Genomic DNA, 23,691 nt, shown 5'->3' on the forward strand with positions numbered 1-23,691 from the left:
ATGTTCAGGTAAACAACTGTTGTTTAAAAATCCTTTTATAATTGGTTTGTTCAAATCTATATTAAATTGTTAAAATTTAGGTCTTTCTTAGTTTACTAGAACTCCCTTCCATATCTTCATTTTAATTTTTTTTTAGTGGTGCTGGGGATGAAGGCTGGGGCAGGCTATGCAGGTCCTCTGCCAGTGAAATTCCTAGTCCTTCTTTTTTATCTTTCTTTAAAGGTTATTCTTGGTGAATAAATAGGGCCACTTGTCTTATGAAATCCCTATACTTTAATACCTTATATCTGACTGACTGAAGCAGTCTAGTACCTTTTAACAGCTTCCTCTATTCACAGGATTATTTAGTATTATTATTATTATTAATTACCATTATTATTGTAGCTGATTTAGAAACGGACACGTAGGTTCAACTACAAAACAAACTGGGGCAGGAAGATTTCATGGTGCAATAAGATACTAAAAGTCATGTCAACACCTCAGCTTCTCACCTTTATTGGCATTGAGCTATCTGTGGGTTCGCTCTGCACCAGCTTCCGTCACCATTCCCAGCTTTCCCATCAGCCACCCGTCACCTGTGTCAACAGCTGCAGGTGATCATTACACAGAAACTGTTATTTCAGGTAGGCATGACAAAATTCTTTCTAAATTTCTTATTTACTTATTCTTATGTGTGTGTTTGTTTATGTGCGTGTGAGCATAGTGGGCTTGTCTGGTGCCTATGGAGGCAAGGAAAGAATGTTGGATCCTTTGGAACTAGACTTAGAGACATGTGCGAACCAAACCCAGGTTCTCTGCACAAACAGCCAGTGCTCTTAGCCACCGAGCCATCTCTCCAGCCCCTTGTTATTTGCAGACATCTGGTATACTAACCAATTATTCATTTTGAATTGTATACATTTTACATAATACAAACTCACCTCCAAATGCCTTCCTAATATTTTTTGTAATTGTGAATGGCAGGTCTTTTCCACCTGTGGTACCTGTCCTGTGCTCACCTCTGAACACTCATCTGTAGAACGGTAAGATACAGGTGGTCCCAACAGGCATTTTGAACACTCACGTCCAGCACAGTATTGTGAACGTAGCAAGCATATAATGAATGTGCCAAGTGCTTTGACTTGGCAACTACTCAGACTTAGAATCTCCTACACATGCAAACAAAAGCAGCTAGCTTCCAAAACGAAACACACACACACACACGCACATACACGTGATGCCACAACTTTATTAAAGCACAGAGAACAAACCCAAATTCTCACAACTTCCTCAGTCGTTAAAAAGTTAACAGAAATAAGAGATAACCAGGGGATATAATCTCATAATTTCCCAAACTATGCAACAATGTAGTACATATATGCAATTTAGGATTCCCCTTGACTATGAAGAGAGAAAATTGTAACAATCCGTAGATATTTAAAAATCTGCATTTATAACATATATGTTGGTCCTCAAGGACTTATAGAACTTTTATTATAAACTATACTAAATAGCTGGGCTTTTGCTTATTAGGCAAGCAAGTTTAAAGGCAACAAAGTCCTGAAAAGTAGGTAAAACCCCATTAAAAGCTCTGTCTGATCAAACACTGCCCGTACCAGTTCTACAGCCAGTGAGTGACATTCATTTTGATCTACCGATGTTTACGTCTGTTTGTCTGTCAACTGCGATCTATTTTCATACAACATCCCACCTCCCTGCTTTCATTCACATATTTGAGAATGTGGTATGTCACGATGTTGCTCTTGGTCCACAGGCATTGCCAGACATTTTAAAAACTTGGAGGAGGGGGAAGAGAGGAGGGGTGGTGTAAGTAGGGAGTCTCCTGTTTTATTTTCTATTTTCAGTTCGTTTGAGTCTTTGCCCTGCTTGAGTCTTTGGGAATCACTCGCCTAGGTAACTACATCTACCATACTATCCCATCCACACACAGAGTCAAAATAGGAAAACACGGATCCCTGAGACCTTCACAGTGACAAGCTAGGCTCGTCTGTGACTTTTTTTTTTAAGTATGAAAATCTTCCTATTATCCTCTGCTTCTCGTCGCAAGCAAGTGAAATCACTAAAGGCCACTTAACGGTAAATCACTTTATAAATTACGTAAATGTGGAGACGAAGGCGTAGTGCAGAGTAATGGATCAGGAGAGAGCAGGCTAAACCTCAGAGTTTACAGTCAGCGAAGATGCGGGCTTTGAGGCAAGATGAGTGACACTGGGGTACACAGACCGAGGCCGTCCGTACCGGCAGTGACGTTGTTCACACATAAATACTCCTTCAAAGGGGAAAAGAAAATAATATCAACAGCTTCACAAGTATCCAAGTATTGCTAGGTTGGTTCTGGTTCTCCAACAAGAACAAGAAAATTCTAGAAAGGAGCATTTTTAAAGGGGGGGGGGAACCATTAACCACAAAAATTTCAGCCCTTCACAATATGGTTTACAGTCTGAAGAAAAGAAAATCCTTACTAATTCGTGATTCTGGGAAAACATTTCTTCATGCGGTGTATGCACAACACTAAATAGGTTTAATAGTAACAATAATGTAGTCTCTCTGTGCCCCAAAATCTAACAGCTATTGTTAATGTAACCACATCCAGCCTCAGATTCTCCACCACCCACCTCCAGTTGCTTCATAAGCCACTTTGCATAGCAGATATTTGAAAATTAATTTGTGATTCAAAGGCATCTGAGGTAAGCTAATCACATGAACATTTAAATATCTAGCTAATACTAGTTAGGCAAGACAATTCTTTTAGACATGACGTATCTGAGAGCGGCGTTATACTACAACTGTTTATGACTTTCCCCACTGAATTCCACAGCAATTTTTTTCATGGACACATCCCTCGTGTCAGGCCCTACACAGAGTCAATGGTAAACTCATCATTAGCGAAGTGTTCATTAACCTGTTGACACAAGTCATCTCCTTTGCAGCACAACAATGACCTTCACCTTCGCGTCAAAGGCATCGGCTCAGAAACTGGAGCGCCACGGCCTTCAACAGCTTATGCACCGCTTGTCAGGGAGTCTTCCCAGCAGGGCTGGTGGCAACCACTCAGAAGACCCATTCCAACTATCACTAACAATTTAGAATGAGAATATCAGAAAGCCACTTGGGCTTCCCCTGTGTTAGCACTTTAGATTGGGAACTGAGCCCTAGAGTGAATTTAAAGTCTTCTGAATGCAAGGAATGAATGACAGAGACAGAAGCCAGTCAGAGGTCTCCACACCAGACAGGAGGAATCTATCATACTCTATGGATCTCCGTCCGTGGTCAAAATCGCTAGTATTTTTCATCATTCCGGAGTTCCTAGAAGAGTACTATATCACTTCATCTCCTCTTCTCGCTGTAGCAAAATGCATTAAGACCTTTCAGTTAGTGTGAAAGGCAATAGGAAACCTCCTGGCTGCTCGGGTCTCTTCCACTGAGAAGACTTATCAGGGAGCTTTGGACTCTCAAAGATCAGAAACCCAAATAACTTATCATAAAAATACAAGCTTTTGGTTTTGAAAAATATACAAAATGCACTGCATAGGTGAGTATCTCTTGATTGTCAAGGAAGGCAAAATATCAGTCTCAATTGTAGATCCAGGCTGCACTTGTCTCTTAGTGAGGTTTCGCCTTGCAATTTCCATTTTTTATAGTTTTGGGCAACCTTTGACCCTTGGTATAAGCACGGTACCAAAAATGGAGAAACAGTAGCAAGAAGATGCATCCGTAACTCATAATGATGTACAGAAAAACTGGGTACTGATAGTTGCAATCCTCCATGAAGAAGATCTGGCCTATGTGGATGGTGACAAGGACAAACTGGACCTGGAAGATGGGAGAATGAAAAGAAAATTAGTTACGAAAAAAAAAAAAACCCACTTGGATTTACGAGTCCTCCAACCATTTTCCTAGGTTACTCCTGGGAAGGGCACTATGGACTCTCTAGGAGTGAGGTTAGGTTAGGTATGGTGTCAAATTCTCAATGGGAGTTGAGAATCAATATTCAACGCTAACATTGCACAACTCCAGCAGATCCTACTTAAATGTTCCCTGGAATGTGCTGTGTGGTAACATGCATCCTTCTTGGGTATCTATAAGGTAGGTATGTGTGTGTGTGTGTGTGTGTGCTGGGATCACTCCACCATGGCCTACTTTTTCAGGGCAATATTGATTTCCAACATTCTGTCTTCTCAGAGACAAAGTATTTTAAGTTTTAGAAGATACTAACATCCAAAGTAGAGCTTTTCTAGCTTTGATGGAGCCACAGCAGCCTTATTGCCAGAGTCTTTATAGCCACCATGGGTCCTTGACCACCATAAATCCAAACTGTCCTAGGAAGGAGTTGGGCACAGTAAAACACAGTTGTCATCTCAGCTACCTGGAAGACTGAGGTAGGAGAATCGCTTAAGCTCATGAATTTGAAATCAGCTGAGCAACATAGTGAGACTTCCCCTCCAAGGAGAGGAAGAGGTCCCATCTGCCAAGAAGGAGTAAGGAGAATGGGGACACACCATCTGGCCCCAGGGAGAATCCCAGATTGTGGGCTGCAAGAGTCTGCAGAGTCATAATAAGGAGGCTTTCAATGCCAATGTCCAGATATTCTGGGGTGTCCTTGATGTTTGTTTTGTAGAGAGGGGACATAGAAGAGCCACAGCATGCTTGTGTAGGCCAAAGGTTAGCTCTCTTCTTCCACTGTGTGGGTCTCTAGGACCAAACTCAGGTCACTGGGGTTGGTGGAAAACACCGTTACCCACTGAGTTATCTTGCTGATCCCCCCTCCCACTTAGTACCATTTTATTCCTGAGTAAAGGTCAGTTATGTTCCAGGGAAGTTTTAGAAAAGTAAATGTCTGTAAAGAAATAGCGCCTATGAGCTGATGAACAGGGATTAAATTTCTTACGTTGTTTCTTGCAATGTAACTTTATTGGGAACATCAACCTTCACTGAAGCAGCCTCGCAGACTTACACGGCTTCCCTGTCCAGTGGGGTCGTTTAACTCCCTTCGCTTGGCAAGAGAATAGTGAAACCTTGGAAGACGGGGACAGAGTCCTCCACACACGTGTGTGCTTCAGAAAAGTGGCACACAGATGTCTAGCCTTTATTTCTATGTACAAATATTTCCACTTTACTGAAACTTTTGTTTTTCAGAAACAAAGTACAGGCTGGCTTCAATCTTGTTAGGTAGCAGGGCATGACCTTGAACTTCTGACTTTCCTCCCTCCACCTCCCCAGGGCTGGGGCTGCAGGTGTGCACAAGCGTGTCTGGCTAGCTTTATTTAAAATGTGTCACAATTGTTAGATGAAAAAAACCGAATATAAGATTATGAATGTAGTAAATATGAAATCTGTAAAAGGTATAAATATACACATATGCATAAGGCGGAAAGTTGAATAAAAACAAAAAAAAATTAACGATCACCCTGAGGAGGCAGAATTTTACTTATTAATTAATTTATTTTTCATTTTTATGGTTTGTAGCTAAGCAGCTTGTAGAAGCTAAGCAAACTCTCCTATACTGAGTTTTATCTCAGTCCAGTTTATGTTTTTCCCCTTGCCTTTCTAGTCAGGTATTTTAATTCCACATATATGTGCAGAGAATCTGCAAACATAATGTGATCACATATTACTGCCGAATGAAAAACCCTTCAAAGGAAAGCAGCCATGGAGAATAACTACCAGGACCTCGCAGTCTTCCAAAGTAAGTATAAACAAAAGTATGAATGACAGTATTTGCTTCACTGCGTCCTCCTGGTTGGCCACTGAGATCGCTGCCAACTTCAGATACCACAGCAAACTGGAAAGAGCTCCCCTGATCTTCGTGGAGGATTGTCGGAGGCTGAAGCCCTAGTCTCTCACCTGAGAACCCCTTAAACGTCTGTATCTAATTTCACTTTGCAAGTGTAGGACTTTAATAGAAAGTCCCCAGCAGGTTAACTATGCCTCAGTCCTAGCCCCTCTTTGGTGTTGCTAGCAGAGAACAGCACCCAGTTGACAACATACTTCAACTGAGGGGACTATGGAGACGGCAGGATTCTTTTAAAAGAGGGTAATAACACTAAAACAGGTTGTTTTCACTCAGTTATTAAGAAAATTGCATATCATATATTTTTAGAATGAATTCTTACGAGGCTTTACTCTCTGAAGCATTGTTGACTGTGGGCACCGTCCAGCCTATATAACCCACGTGTCTTACATTCCTTCACACCTGCAATCCTCACAGTGCTCTTGTCTCAGGAGAAGAAAGACAAGCTGACCAGTCAGGACTAGATAGGCAAGCACACAGTTATGCCCACTCTTTCTTCTACAATACAGTCTGACTCTACTTTAGAATATGAAATTTCTAACTCATACTTTAGAATCATTCTTATCTATGGTCACAGAGCTTTGACATTATTTTGATTATAAACATGCTTTTGTGGCTGCATCTCAGACCATTATAAGGATGAAGATGCTGATGTAATCATTTGAGACTCCGAGATAACAAACTTGCTTTACTTTTAGCTGACAGAGCTCCTGACTGAGTCACAACAGGGAAGTATATGCCACAGAGGACAAGCAACCTATTTCTTCAGACCATTCTGGATTCATCTAGACGCCTACCTCACGGAGAAGATGCGGGACTGCGCTATGGGGTCCTAGGTAAAGAAACCCAGTTACTCACAAGCTGTAAAGATGTCAAATGCTTTTTCCACCATAAATACTTCTGGTAGGCCGGCCCCATGGCACACAGTCCGTAGTAGGAATACATGACCACATGCACGGCTGTGTTTAAGAAGGCATGGAATGTTCCCAGACCACCTGAGAGAGAAGAGGTTATTTTAAAACGGCTCCTGGGTCCTTAAGATCAGACACATTTGTCCTAAGATGTCAGTGTCATCCTTTCTCTAAGTTTAGACGGAAGAAGAAAACTTCATCAGAAATAGCAATTCTGTGAAGCAGCCGTCAGACTAGGAGCTCAGGAAAACATTTAGTCAAATGCAAGAGAAATCCTACGAAACCAATGAGCGTGTCGCGCTTTGTTGTGTTTTAGTCTAAGATGTCCCTGTGGTTTGAGTTTACTTTGAACAAATTAGGCTAATATCTTAACAATGCTACATTTCTTAATAAGAATGGAAATGTATTTTTGGGGGAAGGTTAACGTTTATAAGGTGAACAAATTACCTTAATCTTAAATGTACAAATTAAGGTGTCTCATACACTTACAACCTACTTAGTCTCATAACCACCACAAAAATCAAGACACAGAATACTCAGCACCACCAAGGCCTCTTTGTGCTGTTTCAAGAATGCATCCCTCTAAGGTGACCATTATCCAGTTTCTATCATCAACTATTAATTTTGCCTGCTAATACATTTCACATAGAGAGAATCACACAGCGCGGACTCTTCTATTCCCACCTCCTTTCATGCAACACAATGGCTTTGAGTTTCTTGCATGTTGGTGCATGCATACACCAATAATTTGCCTTTTTCCCATTGTTCAGCGTTATGCATATAAATGCATCAATATTTATCCGGTCTCCTATTGGAAGCCATTTGGGTTGCCTCTAATTTGGGCTCTCATGGGTAATGCTACAGACATAATCATTGTGTGGAATCAGGTTTCTCTTCCACACTCTCAATGCTGTGTATTAGATATTTTTAGCGTCACAAACATGCTGTCAGGAAACCACTGGAAGTCATTAGTAAGCTACACTAGAACTGCTAAAATCAATTATTGTGATTTCAAAATAAATAATTATCGACAATTAAGCCATCCTTTTAGTGAGACTGCTTCCATTTGATTATGTTTTTCTCTTTTAATTTCACCATCTTTAATTAGGAAGAGAAGCAAAGGACATAAGAATGTAAGAAAAGAAGCATTTCGGTTGGCTTCAGCTCTAACAGTCTTGGCAGAAGGGACAGCAGGGTGCTTCACTGACGGTGAAGGAAGAAAAGCTCCAAAATTCCTCCCTAGGGTTTCTTTCCTGAGATATTCAGCCTAGATAAGTCTGCATTGTGCATGGTAAAGTTGACCTGGAATTTAAGTTTTTCTACAAAACAATCCATTTCTTCAATTCCAGAAGTCTTCAGTTCCAGAAATAACCTAAAACTTGCAACTAATTATGGTAGAACTATTAACTCATGGTCACTTTGAATTGTCCGTGGAAAAGGCATTAGAAAACACAAGCAAAGCAGAATGAATTACTTTATGTAAACCCATTTGTGTGGGGAGTTATATATGTTCATGCATGTTCCAGCACACATGTGGAGTTAGAGGACAGCTCTTGGCCGTTGGTCCTCTCCTTCCACTATGTGGGTTCTGAGAATAAAACCCGGGTCATCAGGCTTGGCCTTAGAGGCAGGCAACTTTGCCAACAGAGCCATTATTTTCAAATAATTATTCATAGTTGCAGTAACCCCGAATGTTTCTAGATACTATTATTGCTAAAGTATTCCTGCTAAAGAACACACTTTAAATAATTAGGTCATATTCATCTAAAGCCTCACGCTACCGTGTACTTCATAGACTTTAATCAAATTGCAGTTAATTTCTTAATTATCACAAATTTCAAAAGCAACACTATCAATAAAGCATGTTACTATCCTCTCGTCTTTTATTATTTACATTTGGATTAATCTTTCTACCCCCAAAGAAACCTGAATAAATTATAAGGGAGGGGACACACCCTTTCAGGGTAACTAACAAAAAGAATAGCTCCTATTCCTGTAATAGCTCAGGAGTCAGGTTGATTCCTGGGAGGGCAAAGGAAGATTGAGGATGTTCATTTGTGCCCAGCAAGAACACAGACAGGAAGTACAGTTCAGCTTTCAGAAGGGCTTGTGTCGAGCTCTTCCTCACAAAGACACCACTTTCTCCATGTTACCTTCACCATTTAAATCAGTGGTTCTCGACCTGTGGGTTGCAGCCCCTGAGCATCTAAACCCATTTCACTGGGGTCACCTAAGACTGCCCTGCATATCAGATATTTACATTACAATTCATAACAGTAGCAAAATTGCAGTTATGAGGCAGCAATAAAAAATTATGAATTATTTATAAAAATAATTCCACTACAACATGAGGAACTGTACTAAAAGGTTGCAGCATTAAGACGGTTGAGAACCACTGATTTAAATTCACTAAGCTGAGGATCTTGTACAGGGACTAGCATGGATTAGGAATTAGTTAAGTGGGTTAAATCAAAGAAGAGTTCTGAGCAAAGTAAGCTGCCAAATGAAATTCAACTTACTTATTTTCTCTAATGATTGCTTTCTGACACATTATTGTAGTAAGTGTGTTAATAAAACAATCACATTTTAATTAGTGATGCTTTTTACTTTTCTTCTCTGAAGGCTTTTCAAGTGAAGCATTGCTTTCTTTACAAGAATGGGCCCGAAAAGCAAGCATCTCAGAATGAGTTACAAGTAGCTGCCTCGAATATTACCTCTTTTGGTTTGGAGAAAATAAAAAAAACACCTGGGTAATTAGAATAATTCTCTACATTTCCCAAAGGGGTATTTACATAGTTAATAGAAAAACCTGCCATGAAAATATTTTCCTCCTATTATAAGGGAAATTTGGGTTGCTATTATCCCAAAAGAGAGTACAGAAGGCAATAAGAAGTCAAACACTAAACAGAGATTGTCTGTGCTCCAGTATCTGCAATGATTAGTTTAAACAGACGGGCTTGTTCTAGGAACATAGTCCTGGTCAAACCACACTTTTGGAAACAAATCCTGCTGCTGGGCCAGCTATTGAAAAGGCAGGGCAAAAGACGTAGGCGTGTATACAAGAACCCCACACCTAAGACTAAGCCGGATCACCAGCTCACAGAGCACACTAGAGACCTAAGACATTCTCTTTTTACCTGGACCACTCTTTAAAGGAGATGGTACTAAGGTGGTGAGGCAAGACACTATGACAAAGTGCTTGAAGTTCATAGACATGGGACATTTCAAACCCGAGGGCATCCCTGCTTGAATCTGCATTTCTTGAAAGTATTACTTGTTTTGAAATGGAAGCTAGACCATCAACGGAGTCAAACAAAGGAGAGAAAACCACTCGATTCCATTCTTTAAATGTATGTTTCCTATAGTGGAATTAGTAGATATTCAAAACGGGAAGAAGGGAGACCACAGGATAAAGGATAAAAAAGCTGAGGGGAACACCGTGGCTTTGATATCTTCAAAGCACCTGTGTATTTGGGCGCACTGCCTCCTGATTTCTTTCTCCCACTTCTTTTTCAGAGTTGTGATGTAGTATATAGAGTTCCTCAAGCCCCATGAGAGGGAGGTTTCAAAATTCCCTGGAGATTGCCAAGTCTGTGGAAATTCAAAGCTCCTTACAGAAAACAGTGGGTTGAATGCACAGAACCCGTGTACATGCTCCCATAGACTTTATAATAGAAACCACATGCATGCAGTGGGAGCACGTCTGTACCATATTGCTTAGAGAATAACGGCAAGGAAAATATCGGTACATTATTTAGTACAGGAGCAGTTTCTCTTCCTCGGTTTTAATCTCTGGTTGGGTGAATACAGGGATGCAGAGTCCACAGATATGGAAGTCCAACTATATCCTGGTGTTATGGAAGAGACAGAAATAAACTAAAGGGAGTGAGACTACCTCTATTAGTATCTTAAAAAGTAAAGTAGTCATCTTTGATCATTAGCAGCCACGTGGTTAATGGGGAATTTTGCACAGATACTTCTCTGTATCATTTTCTTTTCATGCCTTTAAACACACAAGACATCGTAACCACTCTAGGACTGGGTATTGAAATCATAGCTACCCTAGGGGGCGTGTGTTGAAGAATTTTCCAGTTTTTCCTAAATGTAAGTAAGATGTTAGTGCATCTCACTTAAGAGACCTGAGGGGCTCAATATGCATTTGAGAGAAAGCAAAAATAAGAAACTTTCAGATGAATTAAATAATAAAGATTTAAAATTATGGGTATCTGTGACTTCTTGATGTTAAAAAAAATAGGATGAATAATTCTTGCAGCAGTTTGCTAACCTAGAAATACATGCTTGGAGACTTTGTTTATTTCAAACTTTATGAAAGAATAAAGTTACTGCTTACTTTTTCCATTTCTAGGTGTTAGGACATAGAAAACCAAAATGAAGCAGACACTTAGGCTCAAGCTTTTGGTTTAAACTACCTCTGACCTGAAAAAACAAATCTAAAACCAAAATGTGTCCTGTGACAGACCGCTTTGGGGAGTTGAGCAATCGCGATCTGGCTCATCTTTGGAGTTGTTGCGGTGCTGTCTGCCACATCTTAGATGTGGCACAGCGTTCATGTGCCAAAAGCTTTGTCTCCAATGCAACTGGACCGATAGGTAGTGGGGCCCTTAAGAGATGGAACCTAGTGAGAGGCGATTAGATCAAACCCTACAGATTACAGGTCAGGACGTCCCCACATCGCTTGCTTTTCTCTTGTTACGCCTCTCTGTTCTCCTCCTCTGTGTTCACTCCCTGCTTCCTCTCTCTCTTCCCCTTGCCAGTTCTGCGTGGATGCCACATGCCAGATTACACGGCTAGACCTTCCCAAACAGATAATTCTGCCGGGTCTTGAACTTTCAGCATCCAAAACCGCAAGCAAAGCAGACCTCTTTTCTTCACCAGCCTCCAATAATCTTATAGCAACACAGAACAGACTAAGAAGGGGTATGTCGGGTGTCGGGAATTTGAAGGCAAACCAAACACAGAACTGGAGATTGTATTCTGACTTTCTGTGAACAAACTTGGAATATTATTTAAGTAGGTATCAATGAATCCAAAACTTTTGATGTATTATCTTTTTATTCATTACCTATTTCATTGAAAAACATGTTATAGGACTCTAAAGGGAAAAAATACTAAACAAAACTAAAGACAGCATAGATGGTCTTGCTCAGTAGTCTTCATGGCTGAAGACTTGGGGTGGGGATCTAATTAAGAGTCCTGCACTTGTGCTTCAGGCAATAATTTCAAAGTCAGAAGTTTAACCAAACTGGCGCTTTGATTTTTGTTTTTTTTTTTTTAAAAAAAATCTTATAAATTTCATTTAAGGACAGAATTTGTGTCTGTAGCACACAGAAATGTCACCCCATAAGTCACATGGCCCCAGCTCTCCCTTTTCTACCTGCAGCAAATTTGACTCCAAACCACCAGGTCCACGGCATGATGGTGTGATGGAAGACATGAAGGAAAGTCACCTGGTTGTTCTTCTTACGCAGAACAAAAAAGATCTGAAATAGTTTGAGGAAAATCAAGTTCATAAAAACTAGGCAATAAGTTATTGAGCCTTACAAAAGTACTGGTACAGAGTAAACAGTTTTACAATTGGCTGCCTATGGGTTGCTTTGCAGGGTGCTGGCGGGGGGCGGGGAGGAGCTGGTTCTCCGGGGTGCTGCTCAAAGGTGAACCAACATGTATGAGGTCAGGTACGATACACAGACAATGAGAAAACCCATAAGAAAGTGAGAAGGTTTGTGCAGATTTGAAAATCATATACAGTGAAAACTCTGGTCAGAACCTATTGAAAAAAAAAAACTATTGATAAAAATAAATAAATAAATAAATAAATAAATAAATAAATAAATGAATGAATGAATGAATGAATCTTACTAAGTTTTGAACTACACGGCAGCCAGAAGTTCAGCCGTAGTTCCTAGGGCTGAGATTATTTCATTCTAATTGCTCTCTAACACATCCTACCATAAGAGGTTAGGCAAACTGAGAGCGGTCTTGAAAACAAACCACAAGAATATATTACCAAAGAAAAACAAATGGTAAAAAATCTTGAAAATATTGAAGAGCTAATCTGAAAAATACTGTGGACAAGACAGCAAAGCTGCGTAGGAAAAATAAGAACGGCAACCATGAGACCATTGCTATTGCGCATGCCCAGTGGTGGCTTGCTACAAGAGAGCCGAGTTTGCAGGGCTGTGTGGGGAAGGAGAGGCTGGGTGTTCAAAGAATGCGCTAACAGAAAAGTTCACAGCACCAGAGTAAAGTTAGACTTTCAAATTCAGGGCATAACACAAAGCATTACTGTGTCAGGAAAACTTGGACGGCCTCAAGGCAGAAACAATTTCCTTATGGAAGTTGCAGCTGAGAATATGCAAAGTCGAGTCAATAAAGCCAAACGCATTTGATTATGCACATGAAAGAGCACAACCCGGTGCAACACAGGGGTCATAAACTTCCGGTATGTCTCTGGGTAACCACTCAACTTCTTAGGTCCTTTATTCCCCCTGAGTGAGGGTTCTGAACTAAATCAATAAATCCCAAATGTGGCTGCAAGTAACAATATGAAAAAATAATTTTAAAATACTCATGTGTACTCTTTATTCCAGCCCACAGGACATCAGATCTCAAGAGATGGGGCCTGCAAGCTTTGTTTTGTTCCTAACACATGTAAAGGTAAGGTACCTGAATGTTGAGTCTATGGCAAGCAGCTGCTCAAAGATCAGCTGAGAAACTGTCAGAAAAGGGAACTGCCCAGCTCCACCCAGAACCTCCTGAATCAGAGGCACGAGGGAGTTCAAGCACCATTTGTGTTTCCCAAGTCCTCCATGGGTTTTGTTTTGCTTTGTTTTCCCTCATTTCTTTCCTTTCCTCTTCTTTTCTTTTTAAAGATAGGACAGGGCTATGTAGCCCAGGCTGGCCTCCAACTTGTGGTCCCGCCTCAGCCTCCTGAGTGCAGGCTTCTCTCTAGGCGATTTTAATGCATGCTAAAATTCGAGAAGCCCTGGATTTTAAGTCCCCCAAAGCCCCTCCTCAACCTAACGCTTTATGATTAGTCAACTAAGAGTGGAAAGTGTTGACATTTCTGATCAACAGGGTGGTGATGTGTGTTCCAGACTTACTTCTCAGTAAACCGGCATAGCTTTCCTGTGCCAGCAGGAAACCAAAGCTCTGGCTTTCCTCTTCAGAGTTCACTAACCCCTGGGCCCAATGGCTCAAGGTCCAGAGCTGACCCTCCCTAGGCCCCAAAGCAGGGAGAACTAGGGCCCAGCAAGCTCAGGTTTCACAACAGCAGCTAGAGATAGCATTTCTGTTCCTCAAATTACTGTCACCTCACGAATAATATCACATTCTGCTATGAGTTTATGAACTGTGATGCTTATGTGTCTTACAGAGCACAGTGGACACTGTGCTTTGGTGTAAAGTAACAGGGTCGCTGCTCTTTGATTTGTAAACTGCTTCATAAAGAGCTGTCATCAGCCGGGCGGTGGTGGCGCACGCCTTTAATCCCAGCACTCGGGAGGCAGAGGCAGGTGGATCTCTGTGAGTTCAAGACCAGCCTGGTCTACAAGAGCTAGCTCCAGGACAGGCTCTAAAGCTGCAGAGAAACCCTGTCTCGAAAAACCAAAAAAAAAAAGAGCTGTCATCATCTACACCAAGGTGCCCAGTTCCCAGTTCTACAGAGAAAAGTGGCAGTTAGCCCGTTTATTATAATCAGGTAATACCTACATGTTTTGAAGAATGCAGTTAAAGCAAGCTTTCTAAACACACAGATAAGTACAGGAAAAAAGGGATCACAATAGGCTAGCCAGGGGAGGAGAGATAAACAAAGGGATCACAGTAGGCTAGCCAAGGGAGGAGAGATAAGCAAAGGCATGTGACAGCTACGCTAGCCGTTTATTGTTTCAGGGAGACATGGAGCAGTTGCTGAATGTGTGGACCACATACTCACGGTGTCTAGCAGCTCAATAAATTTGGAGAAGTAATAAAGCCAGCAGGTGTGCACCATCTGTGGAAATATGCACAGATAAGAATTTATTTATCCAGTATTTTATACGGAAGAAACATTTACTTAAAATGGTTTTAGAAACACATAACAAAATTTACCATCCTAGTCAATTTTTTAAGATAGTCTGGCGGCTTTGATTTCATTTCTATTCCTCTACAACCATTACATATCCACCCACAGAACTCCTTCATGCTGAAAAGGTGAAATAATGCTCATTCAGAAATGATTTCCCGTTTCCCTCTTCTTTTCAGTCCGGCCATCATTCTGCTCCCTGTCCTATGCATTTGACTATTTTGGGTACCACACACAAGCTGGGTCATGTAGTGTTTGTCCTTTTGTGATGAATATACTGTGTTAGCAGTGTCCTCAAGACTCATACAAACTGTAGCTTTTACAGGCTGAATAATGTTCTAGCGTGTGTGGGGGGGTGGGGGACATTTTGCTTAGCTATTTACCATTCATGAACACTTGGATTGCTTCTACATGTTGGTCATCGTGAATAATGGTATTGTGGTCATGTGTATATAGACGCCTATTTGAGTCCCTGACTTCAACCCTTTAGGAATATTGCTGGAAGTGAAATTGCTCGATCTTATGAAAATTCCATTTCTCATTTTTCAGAAATCAGGTAAGTTTTGAAACCCAAGACATTTAAACAGAACTAAGTCATTTTATAGAATTTATACACCATACTTGTTTTAATTCTTTCTTACAATTTCAGCTTCTCCCCCAATTAATATAATCTGATAATCAAGTCATTCACTCATTCTGAATTCATATTCAATATTGCAGAGTCCAAAGGATTTTCACAATGGCTAAATACCAGATTTTCCCAAAGAGGTACTTACCCTCATGGCTCTTGGTGACTGAGAATAGTCAACAATGTCACATCGAAACGAATAGCCTGTCCCCCAGCCAGACATCACAAACTGGAAGAGAAACATGCGTATTAAAGAGGACGCACTTGCTAACGGCACAACAAAGGTGGTTTGACTACACCTTGCTGCATGACCAGCTGAGCAAGCAGGCAACGCAGGGGAAGAGGCAGCGAGAACCAGGACAAACTGAACACGCTGCAGGCAGAAGCTTGGCGTCAGGCGTTCTCAAAGCCACAAACGCACACGCTGTTTATATGAACTGCATTCTGACTACTTTGTCCTTTCCTTGGGAGGATTCCTTTAACACAGCGGAGGACAAAACTCTGGGAGTGTTTTGCTTAATTAGCAAGTATTTCCTATGTCTACCACATATGTGTGTGCTTGTGTACTTTTAAGGGGGAGTGCCTGGCTCTGTTTTCTCTGGACATTTCAAATTTTCCCAATTAATCAGTAAGGTTGAACAAGCCAAAACCTGGCCATGTGCCAAAAGGGTGTCCGTGGCCACTGTGCTCTTCGTGCCCATAGCTGGCAGGTACACTATGAAGTGGCAGTGCCTGGCTCTGGTGCTCTCCTCTTTTAACATAAAAACCAACCACATACAGGTCTGATACCAGTTGCACTTTGAATTCACAAGACAAATAAGGGAAGACAATGCTCTTGTTACTAACTGGAGCAGACGCTGGCAGACGGTCATTCCAACACACCCACAACTTGACCTTCTACTGGTGTTAAAAATAAAAGCCTATTGTTGATAAGTCTGAATTGTAATTCTAAGATCATATCGGCATTCTTTTAGTTTGATAGTGGGAAGATCTTTTAAAACTGTAGCTACAAATGAAAGCCAAGTACTTGATTTTAGTTTATGCATACATATAATGGCTGGGCTGATCTGGGGTAGGGATAACATTCTCTCTCTCTTTTTTCAAGTGTTGCTTCTCACTCTGCAACTGCCAGCATCTGGCTTAGAACGTCTCTCTCACTATAAGATTCATGACTGATGCCACTTTGGGGTTCTAAAGCACATTCTCTTTATAGTCTCATCACTATTTCAGCTAAAACCATAATTTTCCAATATAAAAAATACACACTTAAAGGCTTTCTCGAGGCCTGGGTATGTTTATTTTTGGGGGACTGGGTTTTGCTATGCAGCCCAGGCTGATCTCAAACTTAATGACGCTTGTCTCAGGCTCCTAAGGGCTGTGATAACAAGTACCCATCATCAGAAATCAGTCAAGATAATATTCTAATATGCAAAAGGAAGGGGAAAGTGGAAAAAACAAATTTAACGAAGGTGTTCAAAATCCATCCCCTCTCTCTGTCCTCACACCTACTCTGCACTATAAGGTAATATAAGCTCTGGAAAAGCTATGAGATGGAGAACATTAAGACTCAGAAAAGTATAGGATATGCAATGCATGGTTTTACATTATGCCTGAAAAATCAAGTCAACAGATCTTTTCAAAGTAACAACGGAATGTGACAGAAGCAGTGAATTCTGTTTCTCAGAGCCCTCGAGTTAGTGAACAATGCCATTTCTGCCTTGCTTAGACTCATTTCATCTGACGTCATACGGCACCCCTTCGTTTCTCAACCTGTGGGGCCTGATCCCTTTGGGAGTCGAAAGACCTTATCACAGGAATCACATATCAGATATTTACATTACTATTCATAACACTAACAAAATTACAGTTATGAAGTAGCAAGGAAATAATTTTGTGGTTGGGGGTCACCACAACATGAGGAACTGTATTAAAGGGGCACGGCATTGGGAAGGTTGAGAACCGCTGCTTTCGCCCCAGGAGCATTTCTTTAAATTGATTACTAGCTCTCCCCTTACCCTAACACAGACAAGAGTCGCAGTAAAGGAGGGAGAGGCTATGTGTTTTGGCCTCTGTGCTCCCACCTACTCCCTCCCTCATTAGTGCCTGATGTGTGTACCCAGCTCCCTCCATCACAAGAAGACAGCCCGATTTCTTCAGTACGGCACTGTTCTCGTCCTCCTTGTTCACTTTTGACCAAACATGCCTGGCAGAGGCATTTACTCTGAAAATCTGACAAGATCTTGCCCCATGCCATAAGATGTGCCTGTGTTATGCTATTGTCAACAGAGAGCACACGTTCTAGCTAAAGTTAAAAGTGTGTGTTCAGAGTGGCTCCAGCGCTTCCCTGATACTGAGTTTAAGGACACACCAATAGCCTGTGAAGGTTTTGACAGCTATCCCTCTGTCCCAGGCTAGGAAAGAAAATATTAACGGTTTATGTTCAGCAGGCAGTATGTTCGGAAATTACAACTCAAGTGTTAGTGAAGACAGAAACTCTCTGATTCCGATATTGTTTTAACCTTCTTCTATGGTGCAATTGACAAAGCAGGAACCAAAGCTAACTGGTTACTACTGGATTCTCTTCGAGCCCGAGAAACATAATTCGGGGTCATCACAAACAGTGACACTGTCAAATACAGAACCTGAGAATACCAGAACATTCTGGAACCCGAGAGAAAAACTAGGTCAATCCTATCGTTACAACCTAAAAGACCTGAAGCCTAGAGAAAAAGGTAACATGGTCAAAATGAGGCAGCCTGGGCTCCTAGCTTGCAAGCATGCTCTTAGCCTCTCTCGAATGTATAATCCCTCTCTGAGAACATGCAAGCAGCCTGTTCATGGTCTAGAGGACAGAAGAGTAGCGGCCTGTGGGTAGGGGGTAGGAACAAAGACAGGACAAGCAGCAGAAAGAAGCTAGGCTTGAGAGCGGCTTGTGGAGAAAAGGGGAGCAGAGATTTCAGGTGACTGGATTAGGTCATCTGCTGCAGGAGTGGGGCTGGTGTTACAGAGGCCAGCGAGGCTCCTCATAGACCCCAGGTCTGAGCAAGCACATGTACGCTAGAAAGAAAACAAACAGAAGGAGGAAGACAGCCGGGGTTGGAAATACACCAAAGAACCCCGGAGAAACAGGTATGTGAGGGCAGCTGAGACATGTGAATAGCAGAGGCCGGGAGCAAATCCACAATCTGCCCTGAGTTCTGGAAGATTCCTATTTCTCTCACAAGGGACAGGGCTTTTCTACGACTCCATGTGAGTCCATGTTCTTCTTTGCCCAAATCCTCTAAAACCTAGACAGTCGGTCATTGTAGGGCTCCTCAGAATGGAGCAACCACAAGTTCCCGCCGGGATGGGACAGACTGTTACCAAGACGTGAGCTCTGGAGTCCGCTGGACCTGTCTTCTTCTAGGTCTAGCCCTGCACTTACCGGCTATCACTCTGAGTTCGTGAATTATTTCTCTGAGCCTGAGTTTCCTCAAAACTAGCCTTTATTATGTGCAAATCTCTGAGCTAAGTGTTATTTATCTTTCCTCACTATCCATGATGGAAACTGTCCCGAGATCCTTGGGTTTAGTAGTTTATCTAGACAGGACAGTTTTGGTGTTTCTGTTGCAGTTAACACCTGCTTAGTTTCTAAGTTCTTCGATTCTCAAAATAAAATAAAATTAAATTAAAAATAAAAAGGGAGGGGGTGTTCCATAGTCATAACAAAAACATACTGACATATACACAAAAGACTCAGGCAAACGTTTCCCATTAGGAATACTGAAGACACTTGCCTCATAACACATATACACAGAAAACAGTACTATGAAAAAATTGTACGTTATCATCGCTTTCCTGAGATCAAAGGGCTTCCGATTCTCCATGAGCTTTGGTCCCAGAGATGTGACAAAATAGACATAGAGCCCCAGGATGATGGTCTGTGGCAGAGGCGAGGACATGAGGAGCCAGTCTTCAACTCTTGGATCTAAAAGAAAGACAACAGGTAAAAGTGCACAGACACTTACAGACAGCAACCTGTGTCCCCGTGCTGACCGCACACCACCCAACACTCCTGAGCATCCTTATCCTTAGGAAGGGTGACAGGAGACATCCCTAGGAACAGTAAGGCTGTCATCATCTTTAAATCTCAAAGGGCGGGAGGTATTTGTTACCAGAACCTGAGGGAGAATCTCTAAAAAAAAGTCCTTCTGGAGGAACCATGCCATGGATTGAATTCTGCATCCTCTCCGAAGCCATGTGTTAAGCCTGGGGCAGTGGTACCCCACATGGATTCCCAGCACTCAGGAAATGGAGACAGGAGAATCAGAAGTTCAAAGTCATCCGTGGCTACACACCAAGTTTGAGGTCAGTCTCAAAAGAGAGTAAAAGAAATGAAATCCGTGTGTTGGAATCTTAGTCCATAATGTGATGGAAGCAAGAACTTTTTACCAAATAGAGCTAGTGTCATGAAAGGGACCCCAAGAAGCTCTCCTGCCATCAAGGCAAGATAACAGCAACCCAGGAGAGCCTTCGCCAGAGCCCCACAGTACTGTACTGTGGTCTCAGATACAACTTCTCCAAGCTCTAAGCAACGGGTATAAGCAGATCTAGAGGAGATGCTCCACCATCCATGACCATGATCAACATTCAGAAAATTTCCACTCTACATGGGCATGGTAGTGCACTCCTGTAATGACAGCGTTTGGGAGGGGAGGCAAGAGATCAGGAGTTCAAGACCAGCCTGGGATAAATGAGAGCCCCCATCTCAAAAATATTTTGTTGCATTCTGATAGTCTTTTGCATTTAAAAGTGTGTTTGTATTTGCTGCTTATTCATTCTCTTGGCTTCCTAACAAAATTGACATATTTTTCAGATATTATATCATATTATATCATAGAACCACAAAACTGAAAGGGATCGTGTCAATATCTAATTGTCTAAAGTATATGTCCTAGGTGTCCAAAGTGTGAGCCAGTAATTCTGCTGTTTTGAACCAAATAAAACAGATAATGACCTTACAACCACAAAAACATAAGTTGATTCAGTTCTTGCTGGCTCCAGGCTCGCAGGATTGTGGCCTTTCAAAATTGCAATTAAAAACCAACTGTGGTTCATTCTATAATTTCAAGCACTTGGGGTGTAATTTGACCAAGTGACCTCATGAAGCCAGAGTAGTACAGAGGAAAGTAACCATGGACAGCTTCCGAGAGCATATGACTTGGCTGGGCATAGAGCATCACCTTCCTTACTGGGAAAGAGGACCTGGAGCACGCATCCCTGGAGGTCGCCCCAAACCTCTTCACTAGAACCGTATGACTGTCTACTCATCAGCCTCACTTACAGAGCTAAAGATGTTCCATGCAGCAGGTGACTCTTCAAGGCTTTAGCCAGTAAAGGTGACTTAGCCTGCCGTCAAGTGGGCCTCACTCAGAAATGCCAGCACATGCTCTCATCTCAAACATGCAAAGCAAGCTGAGGACTAAACAGTCAACTCAAAGGCAATGCCAGATGTTCAGGATTTGATCTTCTTCTTATCTGACTGTTCTTTCAGAGGACCCAGGTTCAATTCCCAGCACCCACAAAGCAGCTCACAATCACCGACAACTCCAGTAAGTTATTCTCCAGCTTCTTAACAACGACAAGTTCTCTACAACAGGATTTCTGGCCATCACTGGCAATCACACTATGGACCCGAACACCATGAGGCGAGTTTCAGAAAACCAAAGTTTGTCACAGAATTGGGAATCAAGGCACGGAATGAGAGCTGATCAGCCGTAAATGAATTCCGTCCCCTGCAGGTCAATGCAAACCTTAATGCAAGAATGTCATAAAGCCAATGTCTAGCTTTTTATTGTTTTATTAATATGTCTAGCTTTTACTCCTAATACAATAAAGACTAATGAAATCAGCAGTAAAGGAAGAGCCCTGGAGAGCTGCAGTTGCCTCTAACAGCTTGGCTAAAATAACGGAGGCTTCTGGTTTCTTCTTCACAGGCAGCAGCAAATGCTCTGGCAGTTGTTAGCCACCTCCAAATATGGTTTTCAAACAAAAATGCTTAAGTGTCAGTAAAGGCACTTCTCCATCAGAGATATCTTTTGTTTTATTCTTTCACTGACTTGGCAAGGGAAGAAAAATCAAATGACATCATCCTCCTGTTCCTCCTCTGTAAGCAACAGAAAGAAAACAAGCCAAGAAAAGCATGCTAGGCTAACTCGGGAAGACCAAGAAAATCATTTCCAAATAAATCCTCTCTTCCTGTGATTGAACTTTTACAGTACACACATTTTCTTAAAACCCTGTAGACTTTCAAGTTCAACAAATAAAAAGTTATTATGGGAAAAGCTTGTTTATTTCATTCTATGTTATTTTCAAAAGAGATAATAAAATAACAAAAGAAATTTTTTTAAATGTATGTTTGTGTGTACAAAGGAACACGCATTTGTGTGTCCATGTGACGAGGCCAGAGGTGAACCTCGGGGTCATTCATGAGAAACGATCCATTTGTTTTCTTCTGTGATTTGGCTAGGCCGGCTGGCTAGTAAGTCCGGAGATCCCCTGTTCCTGCTTCCCAGAGCTGGGATTCTAGGCATGGACCGCCATTCCAGGCTTTTTACATGGACGTCGGTGAGTTGACACAGGTCTTCATGGTCACACCACGCACAATTTCTATGCACTGAGCTGTCTCTTTACCTGCCCTTTTTATACCAAGCTCTGAAAATTGTAGTACAACAAAATTCTAGAGGCAGACAGTGTCGTGACCCCGTCCTTCCCTCTGGCCCTTTATGCCATCTTAGGTAACTGACTCAACCTCACTGAGTGTGGTTTCCTCATCTGTGAACTGGGCATAAAACGAGCATTTCACAGATGGTTGGGTGAGGAATTTGCAAAGAGCAGACACACTTAGTAAGCTTGCTATTGTCATTACAGTAGATCTCAAGTCTTTAATCATAGCTGAATCACCTCTGTAGTATTTAAAAGTCCAATAACACTCCCCTCCCAAAAAAAGACCTTAATCCAATTGAATCAGAGTCCTAAGTGATGGGTAACGGGCATATAAGCTTTTGAAATCCAGCCATTAAAGAAAATGACAAATGACTTAATTTTTCAAAAGAAGAGACACAAGCGATCAACGAAGAGAAGACTAAATGCACAACATCAGTAATTATCAGAAATACAAATCAGTACCAGAACACGACATCACCTACCACTTGTAGGGCTGCAGCATCAAGCAAACAAAAGACAGCAAGTGCTGTTGGAGACAGGGAGGGGGAGGAACCCTGTGCACTCATGATGAGACTTTAAGTGAGTCCAGCAGCTAGGAAAACCACATGGAGACCCCATTAAAACCTAAGAGTAGAATGATCATAAGTCCAGCAATTTCGTTTCTGGAAACTGTAGCGGCTACCAGCTGTCAGACCCACTGTGGTGTTATTCACAACAGCTGTCATGTGAGATCTACCCGGTGGTTCCTCATCAGATGGATAAAAAGAACAGTGGAAGCGGGATATCATTTGGTCTCTCAAAAGAAGGAAACCACGTCCTCTGGGACCTCTCCATAAGTGGACAATACATTGTTACGTTAACTGAGATAAGCCCAACTCAGAAAGCAATACCCAGTCTCACACATAAAATAAAGGGTGTTAAGGCTCTGGACAGACAACAAGGAGAGAGATAGGTTGGGCAACGGGTGCAAATTTTAGTTTGTTTGTTTTGTTTTTCAAGACAGGGTTTCTCTGTGGCTTTGAAGCCTGTACTGGAACTGGCTCTGCAGACCAGGCTGGCCTCGAACTCACAGAGATTCATTGGCCTCTATCTCCAGAGTGCTGGAATTAAAGGCGTGAGTCACCATCGCCCAGCTAAGACAGGGTTCTTAAGCATCACATGCTACATCAAAGAGTACACATTTTAAAATTCTAAGTATCAAAAGAATGGAGAAGCTGGAAGGGAAGGGAGACTCATTCCACACCTGCTTTCTGATATACCAAGAGTTCCGAGAGACAGGGGACCTGCTCATCCTCCATCTTCTTGCAAAGCAAAGCAGGCTGGCACTATCCAAGTGAGCATTTCCATTCAAACACACAAAGAGCTGCTTTTGCATTTCTCCTGAGATCAAAATGTTACTATAGTATGACTTTAAAAGCTAGCATTCCATATCAAAGAATTGTAACAAACTCCCTTCTATCTTATAAAAAAAAAAGCCTGCGGCCGTGGAATTTTCCACATTAAATAATTAGGCATGACCACCACTTCTGCAGTGATCAGAAAACTAGTAACAGTCAGTTCTCCCAAGGCCACA

The 23,691-nt window shown here is 41.8% G+C and overlaps 1 protein-coding gene across 2 annotated transcripts in view; it reads right to left on the bottom strand.

The window, feature by feature from the left end:
• Positions 1-1,208: 1,208 nt before the first annotated feature.
• Elovl7 (ELOVL fatty acid elongase 7) overlaps positions 1,209-23,691 on the bottom strand; it is a 71,525-nt gene continuing 49,042 nt past the window's right edge. The window contains exons 3-8 of one of the 2 annotated variants that reach the window (XM_038322805.1): positions 19,190-19,380; positions 15,562-15,642; positions 14,657-14,713; positions 12,098-12,203; positions 6,650-6,786; positions 1,209-3,813 (exon numbers count right to left, since the gene is read on the bottom strand). In XM_038322805.1, the coding sequence (XP_038178733.1) occupies positions 3,604-3,813; positions 6,650-6,786; positions 12,098-12,203; positions 14,657-14,713; positions 15,562-15,642; positions 19,190-19,380 (782 nt within the window). In that variant the 3' untranslated portion in view covers positions 1,209-3,603. Of the gene's footprint in view, positions 3,814-6,649; positions 6,787-12,097; positions 12,204-14,656; positions 14,714-15,561; positions 15,643-19,189; positions 19,381-23,691 lie in introns of those variants that run through there. The other variant, XM_038322806.1, reaches the window with a different exon arrangement.

This window comes from Arvicola amphibius, chromosome 3 (assembly GCF_903992535.2).
Source record: "Arvicola amphibius chromosome 3, mArvAmp1.2, whole genome shotgun sequence".
Classification (NCBI taxonomy): domain Eukaryota; kingdom Metazoa; phylum Chordata; class Mammalia; order Rodentia; family Cricetidae; genus Arvicola; species Arvicola amphibius.